At 44.4% G+C, this 24,785-nt stretch overlaps 1 protein-coding gene across 1 annotated transcript in view; it reads right to left on the bottom strand.

Moving 5' to 3' along the window:
• The window catches only part of CHST8 (carbohydrate sulfotransferase 8), a 242,213-nt gene that overhangs the window by 163,531 nt on the left and 53,897 nt on the right, over nt 1-24,785 (bottom strand). The window contains exon 2 of the mRNA XM_028739348.2: nt 17,564-17,786. Within this exon, the coding sequence (XP_028595181.2) occupies nt 17,564-17,675 (112 nt within the window). The 5' untranslated portion in view covers nt 17,676-17,786. The remainder of the gene's footprint in view (nt 1-17,563; nt 17,787-24,785) is intronic.

The raw sequence follows: 24,785 nt of genomic DNA on the forward strand, positions 1-24,785 counted from the left end.
TTGTTTTCTTGCCTTAAAAAATAAATAAATCTACAAAACCCAGAACAGAGCTGTGATTGAGTGCAGATGAAATGGACACGGAATAGAAATGAGCAAATCCATCCATCCCCTAAACACCTCTGCAAGCACCATGCATTATATTCCTCAGTCTTTGTTACTCTATAATGAATGTTTTTGTGAATATTTGTTTTTCACGAAGAAAAATGTTTTTTTTAAAATAAAACACACACATCCATAGAGATTAGATTTGCCAGACACATTAAAATATGTTTAAAAGAAAACTAAATCAATGACTAAAACCGGGAGGAAAAAACCCCACCTAATTAAATTAGGCTACAGAAGCCTAATAGTTGCAATCCCCAAATTAATGTTAACAGACCGTGGGCCCAGAAAACTGTATTGCTAAAAGTTCCCACGGGTGATGAAATGATGACAGTAGGAGGAGAAGTGGAACCAATGCAAATTTCAACACAGCCAACCTCAATCTTAGCAGGCAATAAATGTCCCCAGCAATATAATGATCCAATTACTTTCTATAGCGTGTGAATCTTGGAGACACAAAACAGTTTTAATGCCTGCGACATTCTTCCTCCTCTAGTTTGGAACCCACAGATCCTATTATATATTCAGTATATTTCAATTGTGCTCCTGTCGCTTGCACTCCGAAGGCGCTCGGCTTCACTTCTTAATTGAGGCCCAGTGGAAATAAAGGGCATCATCACCATTATTATTAATATTTATCATTTTCTGTAAGAATGCTAATGTGCAAAGGGAGTTTATAATCTGTATCGTATTCATGCCTGCGATGTCGCTGGGAGCGAGGGCTAGGGGAAAGAACCTGACTCCCATTTAACATGTGGAAAACATGTGGTAAGGGGTGATGATGCGGCAATGCCTAGGGTCATTCCTTGTGGTTGGAGTCACTATGTCTCTGGATCCCAGTTGCTGGAAACCAAAGGAGGGGAGAGTGCTCTTGTGCTTGGGTCCCACTTGTATGATGCCCGTCTGTTTGGCCACTGTGAGAACAGAATGTGAAGCTGGATGGGCCCTCTTTGGCCTGATCCAGCAAGTTCTTATGTTCTTATGGAGGCCAGAGGCAGCATCCTTCTGAGTATCAGTTGCTGGAGACCACAGGCAGGGACAGTGGTCTCATGCTGAGGTCCTGCTTGTGGGTTTCTTACTGGCTTCTGGTTGGCCACTGTGAGAATAGGATGCTGGACTAGATGGGCAACCAGCCTGACCCAGAAGGGCTCTTCTGATGTTCCTCCTGCATGCAGGTTATTTGCAGGGTCCACCAAGTGTCATTGCCTCTTCTAATGGGGTAAGAACTTCAATTGCGGCCATGATTTGTTAGGGCACTGGAGCAATTATTTTAAGGGTAGGAGGATAATTCAAGTTATAGGTAAAAATGGGGAATGGGATGTGAACCAGCCAAGATTCTCTGAATGCAGATGTGCAGACTATCCTTGAGATCCATCTGTCCATGTGCTTAGAGTGGATTGAATAAATAGGGGCCACACTAGTGATCCCTGTCATATTAAGGGCAAGATGTTGGGAGTCAATGAGCCATATTAAGAGGGCTTTTAGAACACACACACACACACAAAAAAACAAAAACACAGAAGCCCACAAACCAACTAGGCCTGGGACAAAATTCCTTCTTGAGTTAAAATATGTATACTGATCAAGCAGCTTATTCCATTTGTGTTTTGCAAACATCTGGCAAGCTGAAGCATGCCCCCCCATCAATTAAAACTGGAAAGACATATTCAGTCTTACACATTAAAAGGCTTGTTTTTAGAGGGTCATAGAAAGAGTCCTTGCCCTCCAAGGAGGCAGCCACCTGCATTTCTGCATGATGTGGGTATGCATTCAGTGCACTGACCTATGCAGAGATGCGACTGACTGACTGTCTCTTCTACGTAACTGTTGTATCTGTACATTTAGAAATGGTACAATCCAATTGCAAGTGAAGCAGAGATAGGCAGAAGTACCTATCCCAGTACAGGATGCTTAGAAGGAGTCAAGACCAGAGCACTGAGTTAGGCAGAGAAGCAAGGCACAGGCTCTTCCTCCATATTCGATTCGTAAGAAGCGAAGTATCTCTCACAAGATAATGACAATTCTCTTGCAGCTCACTAGTGTGCCCTGGTACATAGCCTGTAAATGACAGCAGTTGTCAGTATACCATTTATGAGTGTGGGATTGCATAATCAAGTGCCACTATTTGCACATATGTGTGCATGCACACACACACACAGCGTGCAAGGGAGAAGAGTTCTAACCTTGCTCTCTCTTTGAAATGCTAGTCTTCCAAGTCCAGGAATTTCCACCCCTTGGAGAACCATTTAACTGTCCCAAGTGGTAAAAACTAAGTAATATTTTTATTGCTTCACTTCCACATGTGCAATGTGGAACACACGGGCACAGCTTCGTACCCTGATATGTGGCACTTTCACATGCACTGGAGAAGGAGGAGAGGAGAAGGAACACCGTGTGCTGAGAACAAGATGTTTCCTGTCCCCAAAAGCCACAACTGAGGCATTAAGAGGGGAAATAGATTATCCCAATCTATGGAAATATTCCCCTCCACTGTGAAGTGAGCTTTTCATTGTTTATTCGGGAAGGATAACAGCATCTGAAGCTCTTGTGCATCTGAAGCACGCTTATCTTCTGAAGGGAAATCAGTCACACGGTTTCCTTCTTCCATGAAATTATAGAATTTATGCAGGAGAAAAGCAAGCCGAATTTTGCTCTTTCTCCCATCTCTGACTTCAAAGCTTGAATCACACTTGATTTACTCCTCACATTAGTCATGGCACTGCCAATATCCCACTACATTTGAAGTACGAAGAAAAGAGGAGAAACAGCGATGGGCTCAAAATTTTATTATACCGGCCCAATCCCGATCTATACAACATACACTTTTGTCTCAGCTGTAATCTAAGATCCAGCCAATACCTTCTTTAGGACTCCTGCTTCCAAGAGCTCCTAGAGGGTCAAAAAGCTGGGAATGCAATTAAAACACAAGCTGGGAATGCTCAAGACACTGTTTGCTCTTCCTGGTTGGTTGGTTTCTGTCTGTATTAAATTAGCCACTCAAACATTGAACATGTACCCAATATTTCATTGAATGCCAGGAGTTGGATGCTCCCATGGAAATAACTCTCTGTGAGTGAGGGCAGTGGTGGCTGATGTAGGTGCCTTTTCACATGGATGGGGTGGCCAATGGGACCAAAATGGCATGTCCCACTTTGTCCTATTTCTTTTTCAGAAGTATATGGTGTGTGCCCCCCCAGTAAGGGCCTTTTCAGTGGTGGCTCCTCAAATGTGGGACTCTGTCCCTTGTGAGATGCATCTGGCCTGACCTCTGAGGTGCATTTGGCATGTTTTGGGTGGCTTTATTAGCAGGTATTTGAAGGAGAGACCTGATTGTTGTTGTTCTTGCTGCTGCTGCTAGTAGTTGTTTTTAGTGGCGAGTTATGTGTTTTTGTGTGATTTTATGGATTTTTATCTACTTGTCTGTTGTAAACAGCCCTGTGGCTTCTGCAAAGGTGGGTATCAAATCTATTATCTGTATTAATTCAGGGTGCAGAATGTAGACAGATGAATTGCACATACTCTCTCAGGTTTCCCGTGACAGGTGCCCAAGGTCCACACTTATATTCTGTCATGCTGCCCTGAAGTATTAAAACACTTGCAGGGACTATCCTTAGAGCCACTTCACACAGAGTGGTTTATTAAGTGAGAAAATGGAGTGAAATATCCATTTCATAAAGTGTATAGTAGGGATGGATCTGTCGATTTCTAGTCCATGACTTTTCCACATTTTATCTGTAAGTCTGCCCATACATTCATGCATCAATCTGCATTTAAAAATATATAGAACTGCCCACAATTTAACTTTCTTTTTAAAGTTATTTCACAAAATATACATTTTTGCATGCATTTTATCCTAAAATGCACATTTTTTTAAAGCTGAGAACTATTGCGGATTCAGGGAAATGTGAAAAATGAAATATAACTGTGCTCCTTTTTCTGAACCAGGTTTGTCCTCAATAGATGTAGCCATCCTTCAAAATTTGCCCTCATCTGAATTTTACAATTCCGTTTCTCTAATGCAAATTGCTGCAGATTTGAGAACTGAATTTAAGATTGGGAAAATGAGGCACTAGGAGATCCTGCCACCCCTAGTTTCCATCAAGAAAAGAAATCCAGCTCCATCTTACATATGCGCAAAGGTCTCTCTCCCAGTGTTAATTATGTAACTCCTAGAGATTGCCTCCTGTTTACAAGGTAATAACCATATCCCGAACAAAATAAATTGAAGCCATCAAACAAGCTTAACTAGCTAATTAGATTTTTTAAAAAGCTGTTGATTAAGAACCTGAGCATGAACATACACAAAGGTTACCTCGGTGGATATGGGTACTTTACTTATTTGGGGCTGTCCCCTGACAAATTGTTGTGCTGAAGCAACAGCTCCATTAAACGGTACATTTTCATGTACATAGAATCATAGAACCACAGAATTGTAGAGTTGGAAGGGACCCTGAGGATCATCTAGTCCAACCCCATTAGCCCCAACTAGCACAGTCATAAAACAAGATATATTGGAAATAATTTACTGGTAACAAGGGCCAGGGGTAAGCCAATGCCCCCTGATCCATTCTTTATTGTTCCTCTGGTGGTCTTGGCTCTGAATTCAACTCTTACTCCATTTCAGTTTAACTCAAATTAATTCTGGAACCAGAGCATGCACAACTTTGCTATAGCTCTTGCTTCACTCAGTTCACTTGCATCTTTCTCCACCCACCCCAACCAGCCCCCAGCAGCTCTTTACCCATCTGTGTATGCACATGGCCTCAGGTTAAAAGAAGTCTCTTCTTGAATTTAACTGATGCAGCAATGTTGAATAAATGCAAAGATTCTCCTCAAGCAGAGGTGGGGAAGCTATCTGTTGGGGATCTCCTGCACTAAGCATTAAATGGCCTACAACCCTATAATTGGGGAAGGGCCATGGCTCAGTGGTAGAGCATCTGCTTTGCATGCAGAAAACCACAGGTTCAATCCACAGCATCTCTAGGTAGGGCTGGGAGTGACTCCTGCCTGAAACCCTGGAGAGATGCTGCCAATCAGCATAGACAATAGTGCACTAGATGGGCTAGTGGGCCTGACTAAGGCCACATTCACATCATAACCAGGTGTTTCTAGGCTTTTCAATGGTGTTTCAAACACACATGATTTCGCTTACATGCGCGGGGCCTTGGAATGTAACCCCCATGGCAATTGGAAGTTGCCTATACAGTGGTACCTCAGGTTACAAACACTTCGGGTTACAGACTCCGCTAACCTGGAAGTAGTACCTCGGGTTAAGAACTTTACCTCAGGATGAGAACAGAAATCGTGTGGTGGCGGCAGCGGGAGGCCCCATTAGCTAAAGTGGTACCTCAGGTTACGAATAGTTTCAGATTAAGAACGGATCTCCGGAACAAATTAAGTTTCTAACCTGAGGTACCAGTGTATTAGTTTCATCACATTTCCTGCCTCCTACATCCATACTATCCCCTCATCCAGTGAAGGGGTCTTGTCCAGCATTTTAGACAGAAAAGGAGAAATGCCCCACAGGTCTCTTGACTACCAGTATGAAAGGGCGAGGAAGGCAGGTGCTTTTTTTGAGGCGGATGTTTCCTTTAAGCCTCTAAGTCAAGACTGTTGATCTTTCTTGACACATCACAGCACTCTTGTTTCTCTTCTCTGTGATATCTTGCCTAGTGCCCGATCAGAAATAGAGCTGCCTGACAGCATGCTGCTTTTGATTTTGCCAGGAACAACAAAGAGGTGTCAGCCTCTGAAGGTTTTAAAAATAGAATTGTCTGAAGAAAACAAACACCTCTTTAACAAATCTCTGTCGAAAAGACAAAGGGCACTGTCAGGGAAAGGAGAAAAATGTGCAGGGAAGCCTCAAATGAAACTTACGCCAGGCCTTTCAACAACAGCGCTTCAGCTGACTACTGGCATAAAATGCTGCAGAAAGGAGCACTGTTAGACCAGGGCCTCATTCACACCATACATTTAAAGTGCTACAATGCTACTTTAAGCCATGGCTTCCCGCAATGAATTCTGGGAGCTGTGGTTTCTTACAGGTGCTGAGAGCTGTCTGGTGACTCCTATCTCCCCCTCAGAGAGTTGCAATTTCCACAGTGGTTTAACAATCAATCCCTCTTCACCTGGAACTCTGGGAATTGTAGCTCTGTGAGGGGAAACGGGGCCCTCCAATATATATTATTGTGTACAAATGCTGCCACTTTCAGCATTCATAAGCAGTGAAACTACAAGGATGCCCCTCAAGTAGTTTTTTTAAAGGTAGGTGGGCAATCTCTCCAAAAAGACAAATTCCCAGTCACTATAAGTTCAATAGAGTATTGTATGTGTTCCAGTATCATGACCCCAGTACAGAGCAGCAGCTAAGATGCTGGCACATAAGACGGGGAAACAATAGCTGAATGCTGAACACCGATGCTGAGCTGATCAGCAAGGATCACTTTGAGCCAGAGACCTCCAAACTGGAAAACCAGGAGACAGTACCACATTGAACCAGATTTCTCTGAGGAAGTAGACCTCTTTGCACTGGGGGTCTCTTGCTCCCCGTGGGCTGCACATCCAACTTACAAGTGATTGAGATGTGATGGGATGCTAAGCTCCATGCCAGAGGACTTTAAGACTTCCCTCTTTTCAGGAAGGAGGCAGAGCCTTGAAAGGGTAATCCCACCCACCAATAAAAGGCCTAAGTTTGATTTCCATTCAAGCAAACCATGTGATAGGAGCTGTTCAAGGTCCTGTAAGCCTGACATCCAGGTGTAAGCCTGACATCCAGATGCTGCCTGACATCCATCTTCTAAGCCACTCTCAGACATCTGTTGTGTCTGCCAGTCAACTCTCAACTGTGGTCAGAGCAGAACATCTAAGGCACACTCTTAAGTTTTCTCCAGGCAACAGTGAGACCCAGAAGGTCTGGTCAGTGCCCCAAATGGACTTAATGTGCAGCAGACTCTTCAACAGAGTCTTCACCAATGTGGAGTTAGTCCAACTGATGAGGCCAAGGTTCCCTAAATAAGTTTTTAAAACCCTGGACTAAGTGTTTGCTGTTAAGCTGCCATCAATACCCAGAACTATTTGCATTGTATCTGCTTGTGATGGATCTGCATGCTCACTTCTGGGACACTGTTAATCCTGCAGATTTTCATTTGTGCTTGAAGAATAATCACGTGACCTACCCAAAACTTGCCTTATGTTGCTGTTTCACAAACATAAGATTTGTGTATAAAAAAGTGATTGCTTTCTTATTGTATCTTAGAACATTCTAGATAGTGTCACTCGCATTGTTGGCATTAGCCAACACATGATGTTACCTTTATTTTTGATAGCTTAAAAGGGTACAAGCTTTCTTCTAAACTGCATATAGCTTTCCCATTTATCCTCAATTGCTTTGTCAATGTTTTTTTCTTCTTCCTTTTTTAAAGTTCCTTGTAAAGATAACAAGCTGTGCATTGTAGAGTGGGAGAGCATTATGGAGATGAGCAGTTATCGCCGAGTTGTGTACACCACTCTGTAATTTGTACCTAACATGATGTGTGCATGTGTTTGGAATAAGTAATTGCAAGGAATCGCAGAGTGGCACTGATGCAGATCTCGATGCTCAAGCAGCTCTGATAAGCTGAGAGGAGCAAAATGCAAGGGAGCCGATCTCTGGTCACCTGGCTCAGTACAATCTCCCTGCCCTGTTTCTCCCTCTCTCTCATAGGCAGACCAGACTAGGCTGATTGATCAGACATAGGATGAAGGACATTACATTCTAAAAGTGGTCCCCACAGATCGTGTACCCACAGAGGGAGTACAGACTTACAGCTGACATTCAGGATGGACTCTACTGTTAGACAGACTGAGTCCTCTGCCTCAGGTGGCAGAAGCTGGGGGTGGCAGCAGCAGCCTCCCTACCCTTCCCGCTAAGTCGCTCAGTTAACCTGCTGTATACCTCCTTAGGCAGCCTTCTGCCCTCAGGTACAGTGGAGAATGTTGTCCCCTCATCAGTGTGAAGAAGAAGATTCAACTGACAGTTCTGGTGGATGCTGTGCACATAATGGGAAGGGGCACCGTCTGGTCCTTGACTTCAGGCAGCATAATACCTGGGCCAGGTCTGCTTGCAGGTTCACCTGCTTCAGGTTCACCTGAATGCAGTGAGCTTCTGTCACAGGAAGGAGGCCTCTCAGCTCTATACCAGAGAGCCAGTGTGGTGTAGTGGTTAAGAGCGGTAGTAATGTAATCTGGGGAACCGGGTTCGTGTCTCCGCTCCTCCACATGCAGCTGCTGGGTGACCTTGGGCTAGTCACACTTCTTTGAAGTCTCTCAGCCCCACTCACCTCACAGAGTGTTTGTTGTGGGGGAGGAAGGGAAAAGGAGATTGTTAGCTGCTTTGAGACTCCTGAAGGGGAGTGAAAGGCGGGATATCAAATCCAAACTCCTCCTCCTCCTCCTCCTCCTCCTCCTCCTCCTCCTCCTCCTCCTCCTCCTCTTCTTCTTCTTCTTCTTCCAGTTGCCAGCAATTGCATCTGGGCAGAGAGCACTCTTGTGCTCATGTCTAGCTTGAGGGTTTCCCAACAGGGCATCTGGTTGACCATTGTGAGAACAGGATGCTGGACCAGGTGGTCCATTGGCCTGATCCAGCAGACTCGTGTTATGTTCTTACGCTCACTGTTTGTTTCATAAAAATTTATATGGCTACACACTTTGAGGATAAAGTCATCGGACTTCTGGATGACCTGTTACTGCAGTTGCAGATGATGTAACCAATGTCAGAGTCGGTGATGTATTGTGGGATCAGTTTCAGCAGATGCAGTCAGCTGATGTGGACACAGTGCTGGAGGCTACATGCCCAACCACATGCTCCCCTGCTCCCTGTCCCTCCTGGCTAGCAGTAGGGGGTTGGCTGGTTGGTTCCAGAGCATGATTAATGCTTCATTGCATGAGAGTGGTCCATGCTTGCATTAAGTGGTGGCACTGCCAGTTCTAAAGCAACTGGCCCTGGACGCCTTGGACTGCAATAACTATTGACTAGTCACAAAGACTAGTCACCCTTTAGGGTGATGGTGGTGGAGAAAGTTGTAGTGAGGCTGCTGCAGGCATTCTTAATTTACATGGATTATTTAATTCCACTCCAATGTGGGTTCAGGCCTGGCCATGAGTTGCCACTGAATGGAAGAATGTTTTTAACTGCAACTGTTTTTAGAATGTTTTAACTGGTTTAGAATGTTTCCTTTTTCAGCTCTGTGTCTGCCACTCTGAGCTCCTTGTGGGCAGAAGGGAGAGTGGGATATAAAGTCAATCAAGAGTCCTCTCTAATCAACTTTTTAAATGGTAATTCAGATTCCCCCCCCCCCAAGGTGTTCCTCTCATAATCTCTTACAGTACAGTATTCTGTACAAAGCCAGTGAGTTGGGGGTGGGATGAGGCAGGACAGCACACGGTTGCTGATAACAAAATTCAACCTCCATGGACTTTAAAACACCTCTAAAGTTATTGATTCATAAACAGGCAACCAAAAAGAAAAATGCACACACACAAATCTGAGACTGGGCAGAGATAGACACCTGAACCTAGATTTATATTCTTTAGACATGTATCAAGATTATACTTGACATTTAAGGGTTTTAACCTTCTGACCTGAGGCTGACCTAAAGCCAGAAGTTTTCATCTGGCTTGCTTTGAAAGGCTTACACAGGATGCTGCAGATTTTTGATGGGCAAACAAAGTGTGGTATCCATTCCAATCCAAGGTTGTTTTATGTTGTATAGAAATTGCAACAAGTGGGCACACTCTTACTGTCTGCTGAAGAGATATTCTGTTTTGCAAAAGCTGATATCCTAGCTGGAGATAAGCCCTATTTGTGCACTGCTCATGTGCAGAGCACACAAAATTTTAAACCAGAGTGGGCCCACACTCCTCATCCCACCCCTGGCATCATCAGATCACTGTGCTAGCTCCACACACTGAGCATGGCTGCTTGCAAGGGGACTCATATGTGCAAACAACTGCTCATGAATAGGGGTTCTGAATTATGGTTCAGTCAACATAGGATGTGTACATTTCCTGCTCAAAGTATTTGCTAATCATTGTTATTTGAGTTTATTGTTTGCTTCCTGCAAGCTCACAGATATATCATTTTAATATGTATCTTGAAAGCTGACTCAGTACTTCAAAAAACCAAAATGCAGGCTGATGCTGGGAACATGGAAAGCTGTGCATTTTTCCTGCATTGTAACTTTATGGATAAAGCTGACAAAGCCTTGGCTGCAATATCTGACCAAGAGAAGGGCCTGCCATAAAGATCTCAAAACGTGGGCAGGTTTGTATGAGGGAATACAGTCTTCCAGATAGCTTGGACTTCAGCTACATATGGCTTTATAGGTGATAACCAGCATTTTGAATCATGCTCGGAAACAGACTGATAACCGTTGGGGCTGTTATAGCAAGGGAGTTGCATGATCCCTATAACCAGCCAACAATCTGTATATTATTTTCAACATGATAAGCATTTTTCTGCATACTTTGCCTAATGTGCACATTTTCTTGCACAGCTTCTTGGCCAAGAAATGCATCATAAGATTTGGAAATTGAGTTTCAACAGAGAGCTGAATTTCAGTTTACATGTTGTTTTAGGAAGCACCAGGTAGGCTCACATCAAAATGCAAACCCAGCTGAGTTTGGAACTTGATCCCTGCTGAGACCCGAGACAGACGAGAGTCTCAATAAACCTTTAAAAAGTGAGACAAAGTTTCTGGCTGACCACTTTTTCATTATTTGCATCAACTCTTCACTTTCCTTTAGCGGGGCTTTGACTTGTTCAGATTGCTCTAAGCACAGCAGTCATGTCAGGTCTGTGTGCTAAAGGGGTCAGAGCTGGCTGGCAAAGGAGAGGTGTTGATTGATTCATTATAAATTCCCCCTGTTTATAATGGGATAGTCATTATTCTGAGAGATTTCACTGCTGAGTGCAATAATCATGACCAGTCCAGAGTGCTAGCTGGTTTCGTGACACCTGGATGAGAACAGTGCAGGCAATTACCAAGAATTATGCTATAAATGTAAAATCTTTGGGCACCAAACCTCCCATTGTGCAGAAGATGTCCTTATATAAATACCTTGTTAGGAGATGTGCGAACTGCAACATTTAATACCCCTAATAGAACAAGTTTTCCACCTTACCTGAAAACTATTTTGCAGAAGTTCCTATCCATGTCCTTACCATTGTTTTTGAATCAGAACGAGCAACACAGAAGGCAATAGCTCTCTAATGCATGAACGAATAAACAGCCCATTCTACCAAATGTTTACAAAGGAGAATATGGGTTTAACCCTAAGGATTTACAGTGTGCATTCAATGGGATTAACTATAGAACAATTTCTGTGATGGATTTTCACATGATTTGTTCCAGAAAACATTGGAAGAAAAATATGCACTCCGAAGCTAAAGCTTCCATGTTGTCCTGGCAGGGATGGGTGAATGTGTCTATTTCCAGGTTCTCCCACTTTACCAACACACCTGGGGGGAAATTCACACAACAGCAATTTGGGGAAAGGGTGTATCTACTGAAATATAATAAAACCAATAAGCAAATTAACCAAATCAAAATAGCGGAGGGTTAAATTCCCTTAGGAGTCATGGGCAGATTGACTGGCTTCACCTGTGATGTTAGAAGAAAGAATTGGCAGGAACCCTTCCTCCTTGCTCCAAACACCCTGGGAATCTGGTCTTGGCATGCACTGTGGCACAGTGGCGTAGCGTGTGTTGTCAGCACCCGGGGCAAGGCAAGTAATTTGCGCCCCCTAACCCGTGGATTTTAGCACCGCACGCCTGGCACCCCCCCCCCACAGTGGGCGACGACCCGGCGGCTCGGATTGGATTCGCACAGCCAGCACTGCAGTGAGAGAGAGTGAGCGAGCCAGGTAGGGGCAGAGAGCTGCGAGTGCGAGCGCGCCCCCCCAGATGTTGCGCCCGGTGCAGCTGGCCCCCCTGCACCCCCCACGCTACGCCACTGCTGTGGCATCACTGTTTTAGCATTCACCACAGAATGCATGTCAAGCATAAGGGCCTCCCGATGACAAAAGGGCCCTTAACCCAACACTGCCTCATTTGATTACTCCCTAACTCTTACCCTGACTTCTCATACTAACCACCAACTGAACCAGTTGAACAATGCCACTCCAAACAAGACTCCCAGCAGTGGGAAGTAGGCAAAAAAGAAGAGGCCAAGGCCAACTGAAGGGACTCCTGCCAAGATTCCTGCTTAGCCCTTGAACAGGCAATGAGCAGAGCATCTACTGCATTGGGGAGGGTGCAGCAAAGAGAAAACTGCAACGTTTAGGGTGTGGAGTTAGCTTAGAAGGCAAGCTCCTCTCCCCTCTCTGATTGGCAGCAGACAGCACCTGATGAAAAGGCCCCAAGCCCGTGTCAAACCAAGTACGTCTTTTTCTTGGAGGAACACAGATGTGGAAAATCCCACTCCCACACTAATGGGATGCGAAATGCATTCTCATTCCACTCCACAATCTATGTTTAAAGATAAAGGTAAAGGGACCCCTGACAGTTATGTCCAGTCGTGAATGACTCTGGGGTTGGGGTGTGCATCTCACTTTATAGGCTGAGGGAGCCAGACAGTTTTTCCGGGTCATGTGGCCAGCATGACTAAGTCCCCTTCTGGCAAACCAGAGCAGCGCACGGAAATGGCGTTTACCTTCCCGCCAGAGCAGTACCTATTTATCTACTTGCACTTTGATGTGCTTTCAAACTGCTAGGTTGGCAGGAACTGGGACCGAACAATGGGAGCTCACGCCGTCGCAGGGCCTTGCCACAATTCCTCATCAGTTCACAATTTATTTTTTTTAAAAGAAGTCATTACAAAAATCTGCCAGCATTTTACCCCCACATTTCTGCTAATATGCACATTATTGCATTGTAGACAATGTTACCCAATATGCCCATTTTTTGCAAGGATTCTCCTCTGATGATATGATGCATTTTTGAATGTTACTCCCAGTAATATATAATATTCCCAGAATTGTGTGTGAGTGGGTGGGTGGGTGTGGGTGCACATGTACACAAACACATTTCTCTATACATTGTTTGGAACTGAATCACAACATTTGGAGAAGGGCAAATTTTGAAGATTCACTGTGTTTCAGTTTGTGAAACATTACAGGAAGGTCAAATTTGTTTGGTAAATTTCTCCCCCCAACTTTAGACTATTTGCCTTAGAAAACAGGTATTAACCTGAATGCAGCATTCCTTAGCTCTGCAAGTAGGTTGCATGGGCAAATGTTTGCTCCTGACTCCTCTTATTCTTCTGCCTCTCTCCCTCAACCTTAGAGGGAAATCTGCCTGCACATTCACCTATTGATCTCTCTCCACCCCAGAGACCTCTTTGTCACTTCATTGCCTCCCCACCCTGACTTTGCTTAATTGCCCTTTCATTGCTCCTTAGAAAAGAGGTTTTTTTAAAAACTGTCCAGCCTTAGACAACTTTTTAGACATTTCCCACCACTTAGCCAATGTCTAATTTGCTGCATGCAAATTTGGCATACGTATACATATAGGCATAGGCATAGGCACTGAGCCTGATCCCCAAATGCATGGAATACCTGAGTAGTAACGAAAGGTGGAGGTGCATTATACTGAAGGCAGTCAATAATGAATGAAGTCCATGAAGCATTTTCTTTTTATTACTTTGTACATTGATATCCCACCTTTCTTCCAAGAAGCTTGAGTTGGTATAGATATATTCCCCCTTTCCCTTGTTTCAAACTTCCACAACAATATTGTGAGGTAGGTTAGGCTGAGAGTTAGCAACAGTGGCTCAATGCCACCCAGTGAGTCATGGCTGAATGTCAATCTGAGTGTCAGGGACTGCGCTGAGGAGGACCGCAGTGAGAAGGAACGGTGGGAGCCTCCCCCTCCCCCTGTTCCTGATCAGGATCCTGAATCCTCCCAGGAACAGGAGGACAGTATAGATTTGGAACAGTGGTTTGCAGAGGGACATAGTTCAGAAGGCAGAAGCTGGGAGGTACTGGTTGGGGAACAGCTAAGAAGAGGAGAAATGTGAGGGAGTTAACTGACTATCTGCCGCTTGAAAGTGTCCATCCACTCAGCCCAAGGTCACGAAGAGCAGATAAGGTGGCAGCACAGAAAGCACAGTGGTTGCAAGATCAGGTTACAAGACGCGGGGGTGATGTGGGTGACTAGGGAGAAAGTGGGTGGGACCTTTTATTGGGAGCTTCATTCCTAGGAATGAATTCTTTGTTCTCTCGCTGTGATCATTAAAGTTTCTAACTGGTAAGAGGCTCCTTTCGTTCTGCTTATCTTCTGCCAAAGCAGGGAAGGAAGCCAGTTCCCTGAAGCTTGACACTGAGCTAGAGTCTCCAACACACTAACCACTGCATGACATTGTCCCTACAGGTCTTCTGAAGCCATATGAAACCACCATGCTGCTAAAGCTAAGCAGGTCAGGGTCTGCTCAGTAATGTAGATGGAGGACTGCATGGGAACCACCAGCATACCACCTTGGGTTCCATGATGGAAGAAAGTGGGATTTGAACCTAAGGAAATATAATAAATAAAGTATGGAGGAAATAAGGAAAAGGGAAGGAAAGTTTCCTTTTTTTTTTAAGGAAAGGCACCACTGAAGATACAGGCTTAAACCCCCAGTTTTAAATTTAAGAACAGACACTTAATATAGTTATGCATTGGACTGAAGGACTCCCAATGCAGGTAGGAGAATTTACAGAAATCTGGCTGCATTCACATAACAATTTAATCCATTTCCCTAAGGTTTACCAAACGGCTAATTTCAAAATTGTATTTGAGCTTTCACAAGATGTAAAAGACAGTTCCGGAAAACTAATGGAATCTAGCTTACATTGAGCATTCATTTCTGTGTAATTTGATTCCAGAAAAAAATACATTTGCAGCCCCCTTAATCTGGAAAATTGTGGGGTGGTAAAGCCACATACAGTTCTTTCTACTGCTTTCATGGGAGAATCAATGGAGGACCAGAAGCAGACCTATGTGGGAAGAGCGAGAGAGCAGCAATGTTCTACAGTGACATTTGGTGTTGCTTTGCATTGCACCCATGCAACATGCCAGTATATCGGTCAAAAAACCCCCACCATTCCATAATGCAACAGGTGTTGCAGTGTGAAAGGAACATCAGCAAAGTGCTTGCATTATCACCAGGAAAACTGACACAATATTCCCCACGTCTGAATGCCCCCTCCGTCACAATGATGCTACTTTCTCACTCCCTTCACTTCCATTACCATCTCATATATACCAGTGTCAAAACTAATTTCTAGGAAAGCACTGGAAAGGCTGTCTTACCTCGTTTCATGTTGAAAAGCACCTCCCACCCCCCGCCGCTCCTCTCTCATGTCCTCAGCTACAAAGACATGTACATAGGTTTGGTACAGCACTTCTCCTTGAAGCCATTTTCCTTCTTCCTCACCTCATAGTCCTTCACCTCATTTGCCACTTAATTCTGTTGGCATTCCCCAAGATTTTGCTGATAATGTCACAGCACTGGATCTAAACTAATAACATTGTGGGCACCTGTGAACAAGCCCACAGCCCCTTTGATTCAGCATCGGGGTGGAGAAAGAAGCCAAGAGCCTCCATGGCCAAGGAAGAACAGCAGCCACTGGCAGGAAACGACAGCTGGGGTTCTCAAACATTCCACTCAATGGCTGCACAGTCTTTGCATGCAATGGCTGAGCTGTACAAATCAACAAATACAGACCCTTTCACACAAACACTTGCACGTGTGTAGAAACAGCTCGCACCTCTGTAAGTGTAAGATGTGAGCAAGCCCAGAAAAGCAGGACAGAAGGATACAAATATTCAGAAGGAAAGGTGGGAGTGGGATGTGGCAGCCTTTTTAGCTCCCTCCAATATATTGCTTCTGAAGCAAATACTGGAAATGCAGAGCATTCAGAGCAGCCCTATAAATTTTCATTCCGCCATTCTTTTGTAATAACATCCCTACAAGTATCTGCTCTCGGTGAAGCTACTACGCTTGTCATAGCCAACAAAATACGTTCCACAGTTAATGCAGACATTCACAAAATCTGTTTTGTTCTTTGCAAAGTGCTGTCCATCAAAAACTGTTCCTGTTAAGAGTGAATGTCAGGTACCAAAGTCTAAGTATCAGGATGTTTGTCAACTACCAGAAAAGGGGGCGGGCTGAGGCTCCAAGTACAACCACCACCATTCTGGGGAATATCTATCTATCTATATAGTAAGCCTTCGTTTCCAACAGATAAATGTAATCAAGGTTTATATGCTCAGAGAAGCCAACAGGATGGGATTGTTTCACTTGAAAGATCAGAAGAAAATTGTAACTAATGTTGTGGAAAATTACTTTGATATTGCTTTCTCAGTACAGGATTACAATTAGGTTGCAGTGTGAAGCACGGGGAAAGGATAAATGAATGGTAACAAATCAACACAAACAGCTACTGTCAGGAGCACTTTGCTGACGGAAAGTAATGTAAGCATTACTTAAAGTTTTATGACTCTCGTTTTATTCTGGCTTAAGTAGTACATCAAGGGTTTTGTATCGTGGTTGCTCGGGCTAAAAACAATAAAGAACACTTTCTAGAGCAGACAGAGAATGTGAAGGAAGCAGACCATCTTTTATTAACCTTGTTTTATAAGCTACACTATCCCAAATTAAACTGGACTGAATGCATTAACAATGAGCAATGACTCTCTCCTCCAGAGTATAATTCTGCTCTACTTTTGAGGAGGTGGGATGCATGGAGAACGAGGACACATCTAGTTTTGAGGCAGCTGTTCAGGTGCAATCTGGAAGTGGTGCAAATCTGTTCAGCTACGAAGGAGGGATACAAGGGGATAACTGGGTCTCTTCATACACATCAGCCTCCTTTAAACCGGTATCACTTGATGGAGAACAATTGTGTGCTTTGGTAGTGCATAAGTGGCAGATCATACTGTTTGAAGTGAGAACCAGGCTGTGTTGAATTTTTCTGTTTTCATTTTTATACTGAGCAAGGGGCTGCGGACCCTGCTCGTTCCATTCACCAACCCTGCCTACCTACCAACCCCACTGCCAACCAACTTTCCCTCATGCCTGAGCAACCCCCTCCCTTGACATCTCACCCACCTTCTTGCAAATCCCCTCACCACTTGCCCGCCCCTTCCTTCTCAGCTCACTCCAATTCCCAATCCCTTTTAAAGAGGGTGGAAGCACTTCAGACAGTGCTTTTCTGAAGCACCTTCTCCCTCCATGAAAACTCGCTGCAGGCATATTTAACTGGGGGGGGGGGGAGGAGAGAAATCTTCCTTCACTTGACAATATGAACATTTCCAACAGACAAATACAGACCTCTTGGTCAGCATGAACATTTCTCACCAAGGAGAATGATTTTGTCCAAACAAACAATTCAGGTGGGGGAAAAAACATGAGAAGATAATATGTTAAAACCAAAGTCTAACCTGGTGTTTGCTGATGAACAATTTCTTCTGGATCCTGCAGGTGGATGAAGACAACCAGCCCAGCTGCTCCAAACAGCAGGATGAAGGAGAACATGCAGGTCAGCTTCATCATTGACGTCCTCAAATCAATCCAGTTTGGGACCAGGGAAAGAAGAAAATGTGCTCCGCCTCCAAAGCAGAGATTAGGGTCATTATCTCAGCTGCCTTTCCATTCGAAGGCCACCTGTGGGTTGGGAGGGGAGGAGAAGAGAAGCATACACTCACTAAGACTCTGAATCTCTCCTAGCGCCATACCCAAAACCTGTCCTCCAATTTCCCCAATTACTCCTTTCCCTGTTAGAAAAGTTTCCATTCTCATGCTGCTTTATTTTTTCTTTATAATTCTGGTGGCTGTAGGGTTGAGTTTGCTTATTTATTTAAACAGTTTACAGCCTGTCCTTCATTGAGACAAATACCATTTTGTTGCAAGGTTGTGCTTTCCTTTTAGTTAAACATTTTTCAAACGTGATGTTGTAGCCCTTGGGCTGAATCAGATTCCCCAGCCCCAGTTTAGACAAAACTAATAAATATTGCATATGCATCTCTAGGCATAGGAAGTTCATATCTGTTCATTGTTGTCCTAGCAGAGGGACAGGATCAGGACTCTCACCTTGCTGAGAATTGCCAATTTGGGAGTGGAAGCTGATTGCACCCTTTTAGGAACAGGCAACCATAGTCCGCTCCAGAACTTCATGAACTCTTGGGCCCTCGCCATCCTGGTTCCATTGTGTCCCTGGCTATGGGTGGGTGGATGGATAAAGTACAACAAAGTGCTTTCACTTAGGACAGCCAGCCTCTAAACATGAGGAGGTCAGAGGGAGGAGCACCTGGGCAAAACCTGCTACTCATAGGCAAAACATCTCAGTTATAAAATATAAGAGGACAGACAGGGAGGAGGATTGGAAGTGGGTCTGCTCAAAAGTCTTCCAGACCCAGCAGTTAATAGAATCATAGAATTGTAAAATTCTATGACCCCCAAGGGTAATTTAGCCCTACTCCCTGCAATGCAAGAATCACAGCTATTGCCTAACCCCACTCACCTCTAATGCTGGCCATGGAAGCAACCAGTGACATTTTGCAGTTCGGGAGTGGGAATCCCAAGGCTTGTTTTAAGCAGCAATAAAAAGGGACAACCCAGCTGCAGGAGGAATTTACAGCTTTTTTGCACTCAATATTATACTCATAAGAAAATAAAGTATCTACATTTATTGCTCTTGTTTGTCCACATTAAACAAGAATGCACTATTCATTTGGGGGCATAGTTCAGGATAGATGTTATCAGAATGTTATTTCATCATCTGTTGTCTGTGTTTAATGGAAATTAAACTTGCAGTAGTAGCTTCCAGGGTTTGAGGGTTGAGTTTGCATTTATTATACGAAAATAAGAATGGCACATATTGGGAGATTTCCATGCTTGAAAAACCTTTTGGGCATAAACAAATACTAGAACCATTCTAGGGCATATCTGAATTGCAAATGTTTCCAAAACTGTTCTTGGAATTATGAGAGTTTGTTTCCAGAGTCCCCAAATTATGGTTAAGTTGGGTCACTGAGGCCTGCAGTTGTGGCTTTCAAACTGTGTTCTGGGGAGTCCTGAGTTAGTCTGGACTCTCAGCAACATTCTTCAGTTGAGAAGAGAAGTGAAATGGCAAATTCAGAAGTGCAGGATCCCTTTATGATGGTCACAGCCATGCCTGCTCACAGCCACACTCCTCCCAACATTATACAACTTTTTTAAGATTTTGCAATAATCTTTTAATTATATAATAATTAGAGATGCATTGCAATGGTCAGTACAGCTCTCTAGGTGTTGCATTTCAGCTAGATCTACTATTTTCTGTGCACTTACATGGGCAAAGGATTTGGAGTGGCACACTACCTTTTTTCTGTGTAACTTGTGTTTTCTGTGAAATTCTATTGTACATAACAGAACGTGCACCCCAGTCTCTTGAAACCAAAGTGCCTTGTGTTTTCAGTGTTCCTAAGGGCTTAGCAGTGGTGTGAAACTGAGCCCAAGTAAGCCTGCCCAGTGACCTAGGTGAACAGATGGTGTACTACAAAAAAATGCCTCTGACTATTCCATGTAGTATTTGTGTTAAGCAGTTGTAGTAGGTAAGAGGGTCATGCACACCTTTTGTTCCCAAGCTTACATAACCCGTAGATGTCACAACTAAAAGTAATAAAGATTATTGTGGCACCAAAACCTTCGATCTATGATGTGAAAAAATAATTGTTCATGTTGCACCCTTTCATGGTCTCCCCATAAAAACACATTGATATGCTTAGCAGAGGGGCCAGGAGCCAGCATCCCTGCCCCTAATCACCATAAGAGCATAAGAGGAATATCCTGCTGGATCAGGCCAGTGGCTCATCTAATCCAACATCCTGTTCTCTCAGTGGTCAGCCAGATTCCGGTGGAAAGAACACAAGCAGGACCGGAGCTCAACAGTTTTCTTCACAACGGCATTCAAAGGCACATTGCCTCCAACAGCAGAGGCAGAGGATGAGCATTGTGGTTAGCAGCTACTGATAGCCTTAATCTCCGTGAATGTGCCTAAAAGGTAAAGGTACCCCTGCCCGTACGGGCCAGTCTTGACAGACTCTAGGGTTGTGCGCCCATCTCATTTAAGAGGCCGGGGGCCAGCGCTGTCCGGAGACACTTCCGGGCCACATCTGGCAAGCCAGCGCAGCACACGGAAATGCCGTTTACCTTCCCACCAGTAAGCGGTCCCTATTTATCTACTTGCACCTGGAGGTGCTTTTGAACTGCTAGGTTGGCAGGCGCTGGGACCGAGCAACGGGAGCGCACCCCGCCGCGGGGATTTGAACCGCCGACCTTTCGATCGGCAAGCCCTAGGCGCTGAGGCTTTTACCCACAGCGCCACCCGCATCCCCTAATGTGCCTAATCTTTTAATGCCATCCAAGTTTGGCACTGCAACTTCCTGAAGCAACTTTACCCCACCCAGAGCAAATAATTACACTGATTCGTGGACCGCAATCTTAGTCCCGGGGCTTTGTTGCACAACTCTTTCCTAAATTTAAACATGTGCACAACATGTACAGAAGAGGGTTGAGGCAGCTAAAGTGTAGCCCTGTCAATATAAAGCATAGTTCAAAGCATTGTCAATCCCATCCTTTGGAAAGGAACAGCAGATCGTTTGTTCGAGGAGATTCACTGCTGGCTCATCCTCTTCCAAGTGGACCTGCAATACTACGACAGCATCTTCAAAGTACTGCAACCAACTACAAAGGAAGGCAGGTCTCAAATTGTGACACTCCCTGGGACAGAGGAAGGGGTGTGTGGTGGGGGCGGGTCACCACTGAGGGGGGTGACAAGATGCCGGGTGGCACTCATCGTGCGTCTCTCCTGGGAGTGACACAGTGGCTCGGGCACCTGCAGGCTCCGCTCTGCCCCAAACAGTCTGCCAGCCACCTCCCCCCTCACCTGTAGGGTGGCTGAGTGGGAGGAGGCAGGCAGACTCCTCCAAGGCCCTGCAGAGCATCCTGCCCCAGTTTGTCCCACTCTGCAGGTGGCTGGTCCTGCCCCTGGACACAGGACACACATGCACCTGCAAGCATTAAACGCCCATTTGCAGATAGTAAACTCAGTCCTTTACAGCAGAATGCGGCAGAAGCAACTGTGGTTTGAATGGTAACATCAAAGGTTTTATTTATAAAGCAAATAACAAAACAACAAGACAACTCTCACATCCATCTTCTTCAGCAGAGGAGCAGAGAGAGAGAGAGAGCGAGAGAGAGAGAGAGAGAGAGAGAGAGAGAGAGAGAGAGAGAGGAGACATTTAAATAGTTCCCATACCCATACATCAATTAAGTAATTAAAGGCAACCCGCAACATTATGCAATGTGAGAATGAGACATTACAATACTAACAGCGCTGCCCCAGGTGCCCGATCGGCTTGCTCCACCGCTGGACACCTCCCCCAAAACCCCTGCCCCTTGCACTATCCTCAGGAAAATACAGATGAGGAGGAAACATAGGCTGCTCCAAGCAGATATAACCCTATATCCTATCGGATATATTCCTATATTCCTTTGCACTATGTTATCCTACTTCAAGAGGGGAGGTGGGGTGTGCACAGAGGGAAGGCAACAGCTTTCCTAAGCTTCAAGAAAGCAATACGATAGGCACCAGTAAGAAAAGTACAATTCCTTGCATTATCTTAGCAACTTTCATACCCAAATGCATCAAGGCTGCTTTCACCCAATACTAGTCCTCTTAATCTTTAAAGTCATGGTGAGTAATTTGCCTGTCACTGAAACAGCACAAACACTCTCTCCCTAATGACTGAGAGCTCCATCTGTTTTGTCAAGGTGATTTTCAATTCGCATGCATTATTCTGAGATGAGCTATCCCCCGCTAATCTTCATTTGAGCTGTTAACGTGAAACCTCCAATTAAAAAGAGCTCTGGAAAACACACTCTGCCTTTCACACATCAGCCACCCACGAGTTAATAAGGAACAGAGGCAGTGACTGGCAGTCTGAAGCACGAGTACCTGTACACGTTTAGCACTCGCTTCTTCCTGCTTGAGTAACATTCAGTGGAATAACTGTGCATATGTTACAGACAGACCGTCAGATATATAGCCAGTGTAGCATAGTGGTTAGAGTGCTGAGCTAGGTCTTGGGAGACCAGGGTTCAAATCCCCACTCAGCCCTGAAGTTCACTGGGTGACCTTGCAAGTCAATCACTGCCTCTTAACCTGACCTCCCTCACAGGGTTGTTGTGGGGATTAAATGAGGAGAGGAAGAACCACCCATGCCACACTGAGCTCCTTGGAGAAAAAAGTGGGCTAATACAGTGGTACCTCAGGTTGCAAACACCTCAGGTTACAAACACTTCTGGTTACAGACTCCGCTAACCCGGAAGTAGTACCTCGGGTTAAGAACTTTGCCTCAGGATGAGAACAGAAATTGCGTGCTGGCAGCACAGTGGCAGCGGGAGGCCCCATTGGCGAAAATGCGCCTCAGGTTAAGAATGGTTTCAGGTTAAGAACGGACCTCCGGAATGAATTAAGTTTGTAACCAGAGGTACCACTGTAAAGGCAATAAAGAAATAATAAAAGAAATAGATATGGCAATGCCCCTTACAAACCATGATACTAAGATCTCTAAAGCATGAAGCAAATGTTAAATGTATACAAGTACCCAGTATATTATATCATATATGAAGCCACATCAAATTCTCTTCTTGGGGGCTGGGCTGCAATTGGCTGCAATTGGCTTTGTGAAAAGAGCTGCATTTTGGAATCCTCCTTATGGACCAACCCACCTACTTTTGCATATATATCTTTGTCAACAGTAGTTGTACACCACTCCCCACAAAAGACGATTAGAATCTAACAAGGCCTAGAAAGGATTACAATCTTTGGAGGCCATTTTCACGCCACACGGCCATTGAAACGGAAAACAAGCCCAAGCCCTAGCCTTTACACTTCCTAATTATGGATTTCAACAGGGTATAACTGAGACTAACTGTCTTCCAATTGGGTCCTCCTTTGCCTTTGCCCTTTCACAAGCCAACCAGCAACATCCCTTGAAAGCAGAGCAGGGGCGTCATTGTGGGGGGGGGGGGAGAAACTTGCCCCCCCCAGCACATCGTGCAGTGCCAGTCACGGGGGCAAGCTGGCATGCCTGAAACAGAGTGTGAGGAAATAGCCCCAGATATAAAACTTCTGAAGTTTGAAGCACTAGCAAAAGTTGCTGAATCTTAACCTTTGAAGTACCCATTCTCCTCATGCATTTTCAAGCAAAGGCTCATCTCTGTAAAGAATTTTTCCATAATTGCAAATTGAAAAATCCCCATCTGAAAACTCTAATGCAATTTCTGTTGTCAGGGACGTGAAAGGTCTCACTCCCCTTGGTACTCCAGAGTTAACCTTTGCTAATGTGTGCATAACCTTCTGCCTTCATAAGCAGCTGAAGGTTTGGCAGACCCTCACAGGCTGGCGCTGCAGAAATATTATTTGTATGAAGCTCTTGAGTTCCACTTTGCAGATCTTAATAAAATAGTTACTGACCTTTTTAGCTCATGTATAATTAAAGCAGGGCCTAACATTTTGCAAATAAATAAAAGATAACAATTTTCTTCTACAGATCAATGGCATCTTCTGTAATATTTTTTTATAGAAACATTTGAAAGTTAAATTATGGTGCCTTTAAGTATAATAAGAGGATTTATTGTGCTGGCAACCGCTGGCTGGTCTTTGCACATTTTTCAGTTGTATACTGCACTCTAAAAATGCAAAACAATTATTAATATTGATCGAGACTAAAACAATATTGGATCTCAATACATCCCTACTTCTTTTATGAATTACTTTGCATTGCCAAGGTGATTATGATGAAAGACTTGTTGCACACTCAATTTCTTTTCAGCAAAAAACCTGGTGGGGAGCTGCTGTTTATTCTGTACTGATAATAATAAGCCCATAGAATTATTATTCTTTAAACACACACACATTTTTAAAGCTCTGAGATGAGACATTTATCTCAGAAACTCCAGCTGGTGCAAAATGTAGCGACCAGATTATTAACTGTGGTTCCACTTATATCTCATAACCCTTGTTTTCAAACAGATGCACTGATTTGAAAGCCCCATACAACTCAGACCCCAAATACCTGAAAGATCTCCTCCTTCCCTACAGACCTTCTTGGGTGCTGAGATTGGCAGAGGAGGCCCTCTTGATAGTTCATTTACCCTCAGACTCTCTCTCTCTCTCTCTCTCTCTCTCTCTCTCTCTCTCTCTCTCTCTCTCTCTCGTGTGTGTCCGTGTGTTTAAATCAAACCTCAAAAATCTTAAACCTTAATAATTTCAAAATCTCCAAGAAAGAGCAAGTAAAAATCTGAGGAGCATTCAGGACACAAAGACTTCTGGAAGTAAGACAGCTTTGACCAGGTATCTGAAACTCAGAAGGGACCGGGCATGTACATTGGGGTAAATGCCAAACCACTGGGGCCGAGGGGAGCTTGTCCAGTGTTGATGTAGCAAGGAGGAAGAACTCCTTCCAATCTTTACTGCAGGGCACTTTCATCACCTCATGAGTTGGGAAGGAGATGATTCCCCTCTAACTGGGGAACTTTCCTGCTTGGACTTTGTTTGGTTTGGTTGCATTGGAACAAATTGGGTTCATGGGTTTTATCTGCAGATCCTCAATATCC

Source organism: Podarcis muralis, chromosome 7, assembly GCF_964188315.1.
Source record: "Podarcis muralis chromosome 7, rPodMur119.hap1.1, whole genome shotgun sequence".
NCBI classification, from domain to species: domain Eukaryota; kingdom Metazoa; phylum Chordata; class Lepidosauria; order Squamata; family Lacertidae; genus Podarcis; species Podarcis muralis.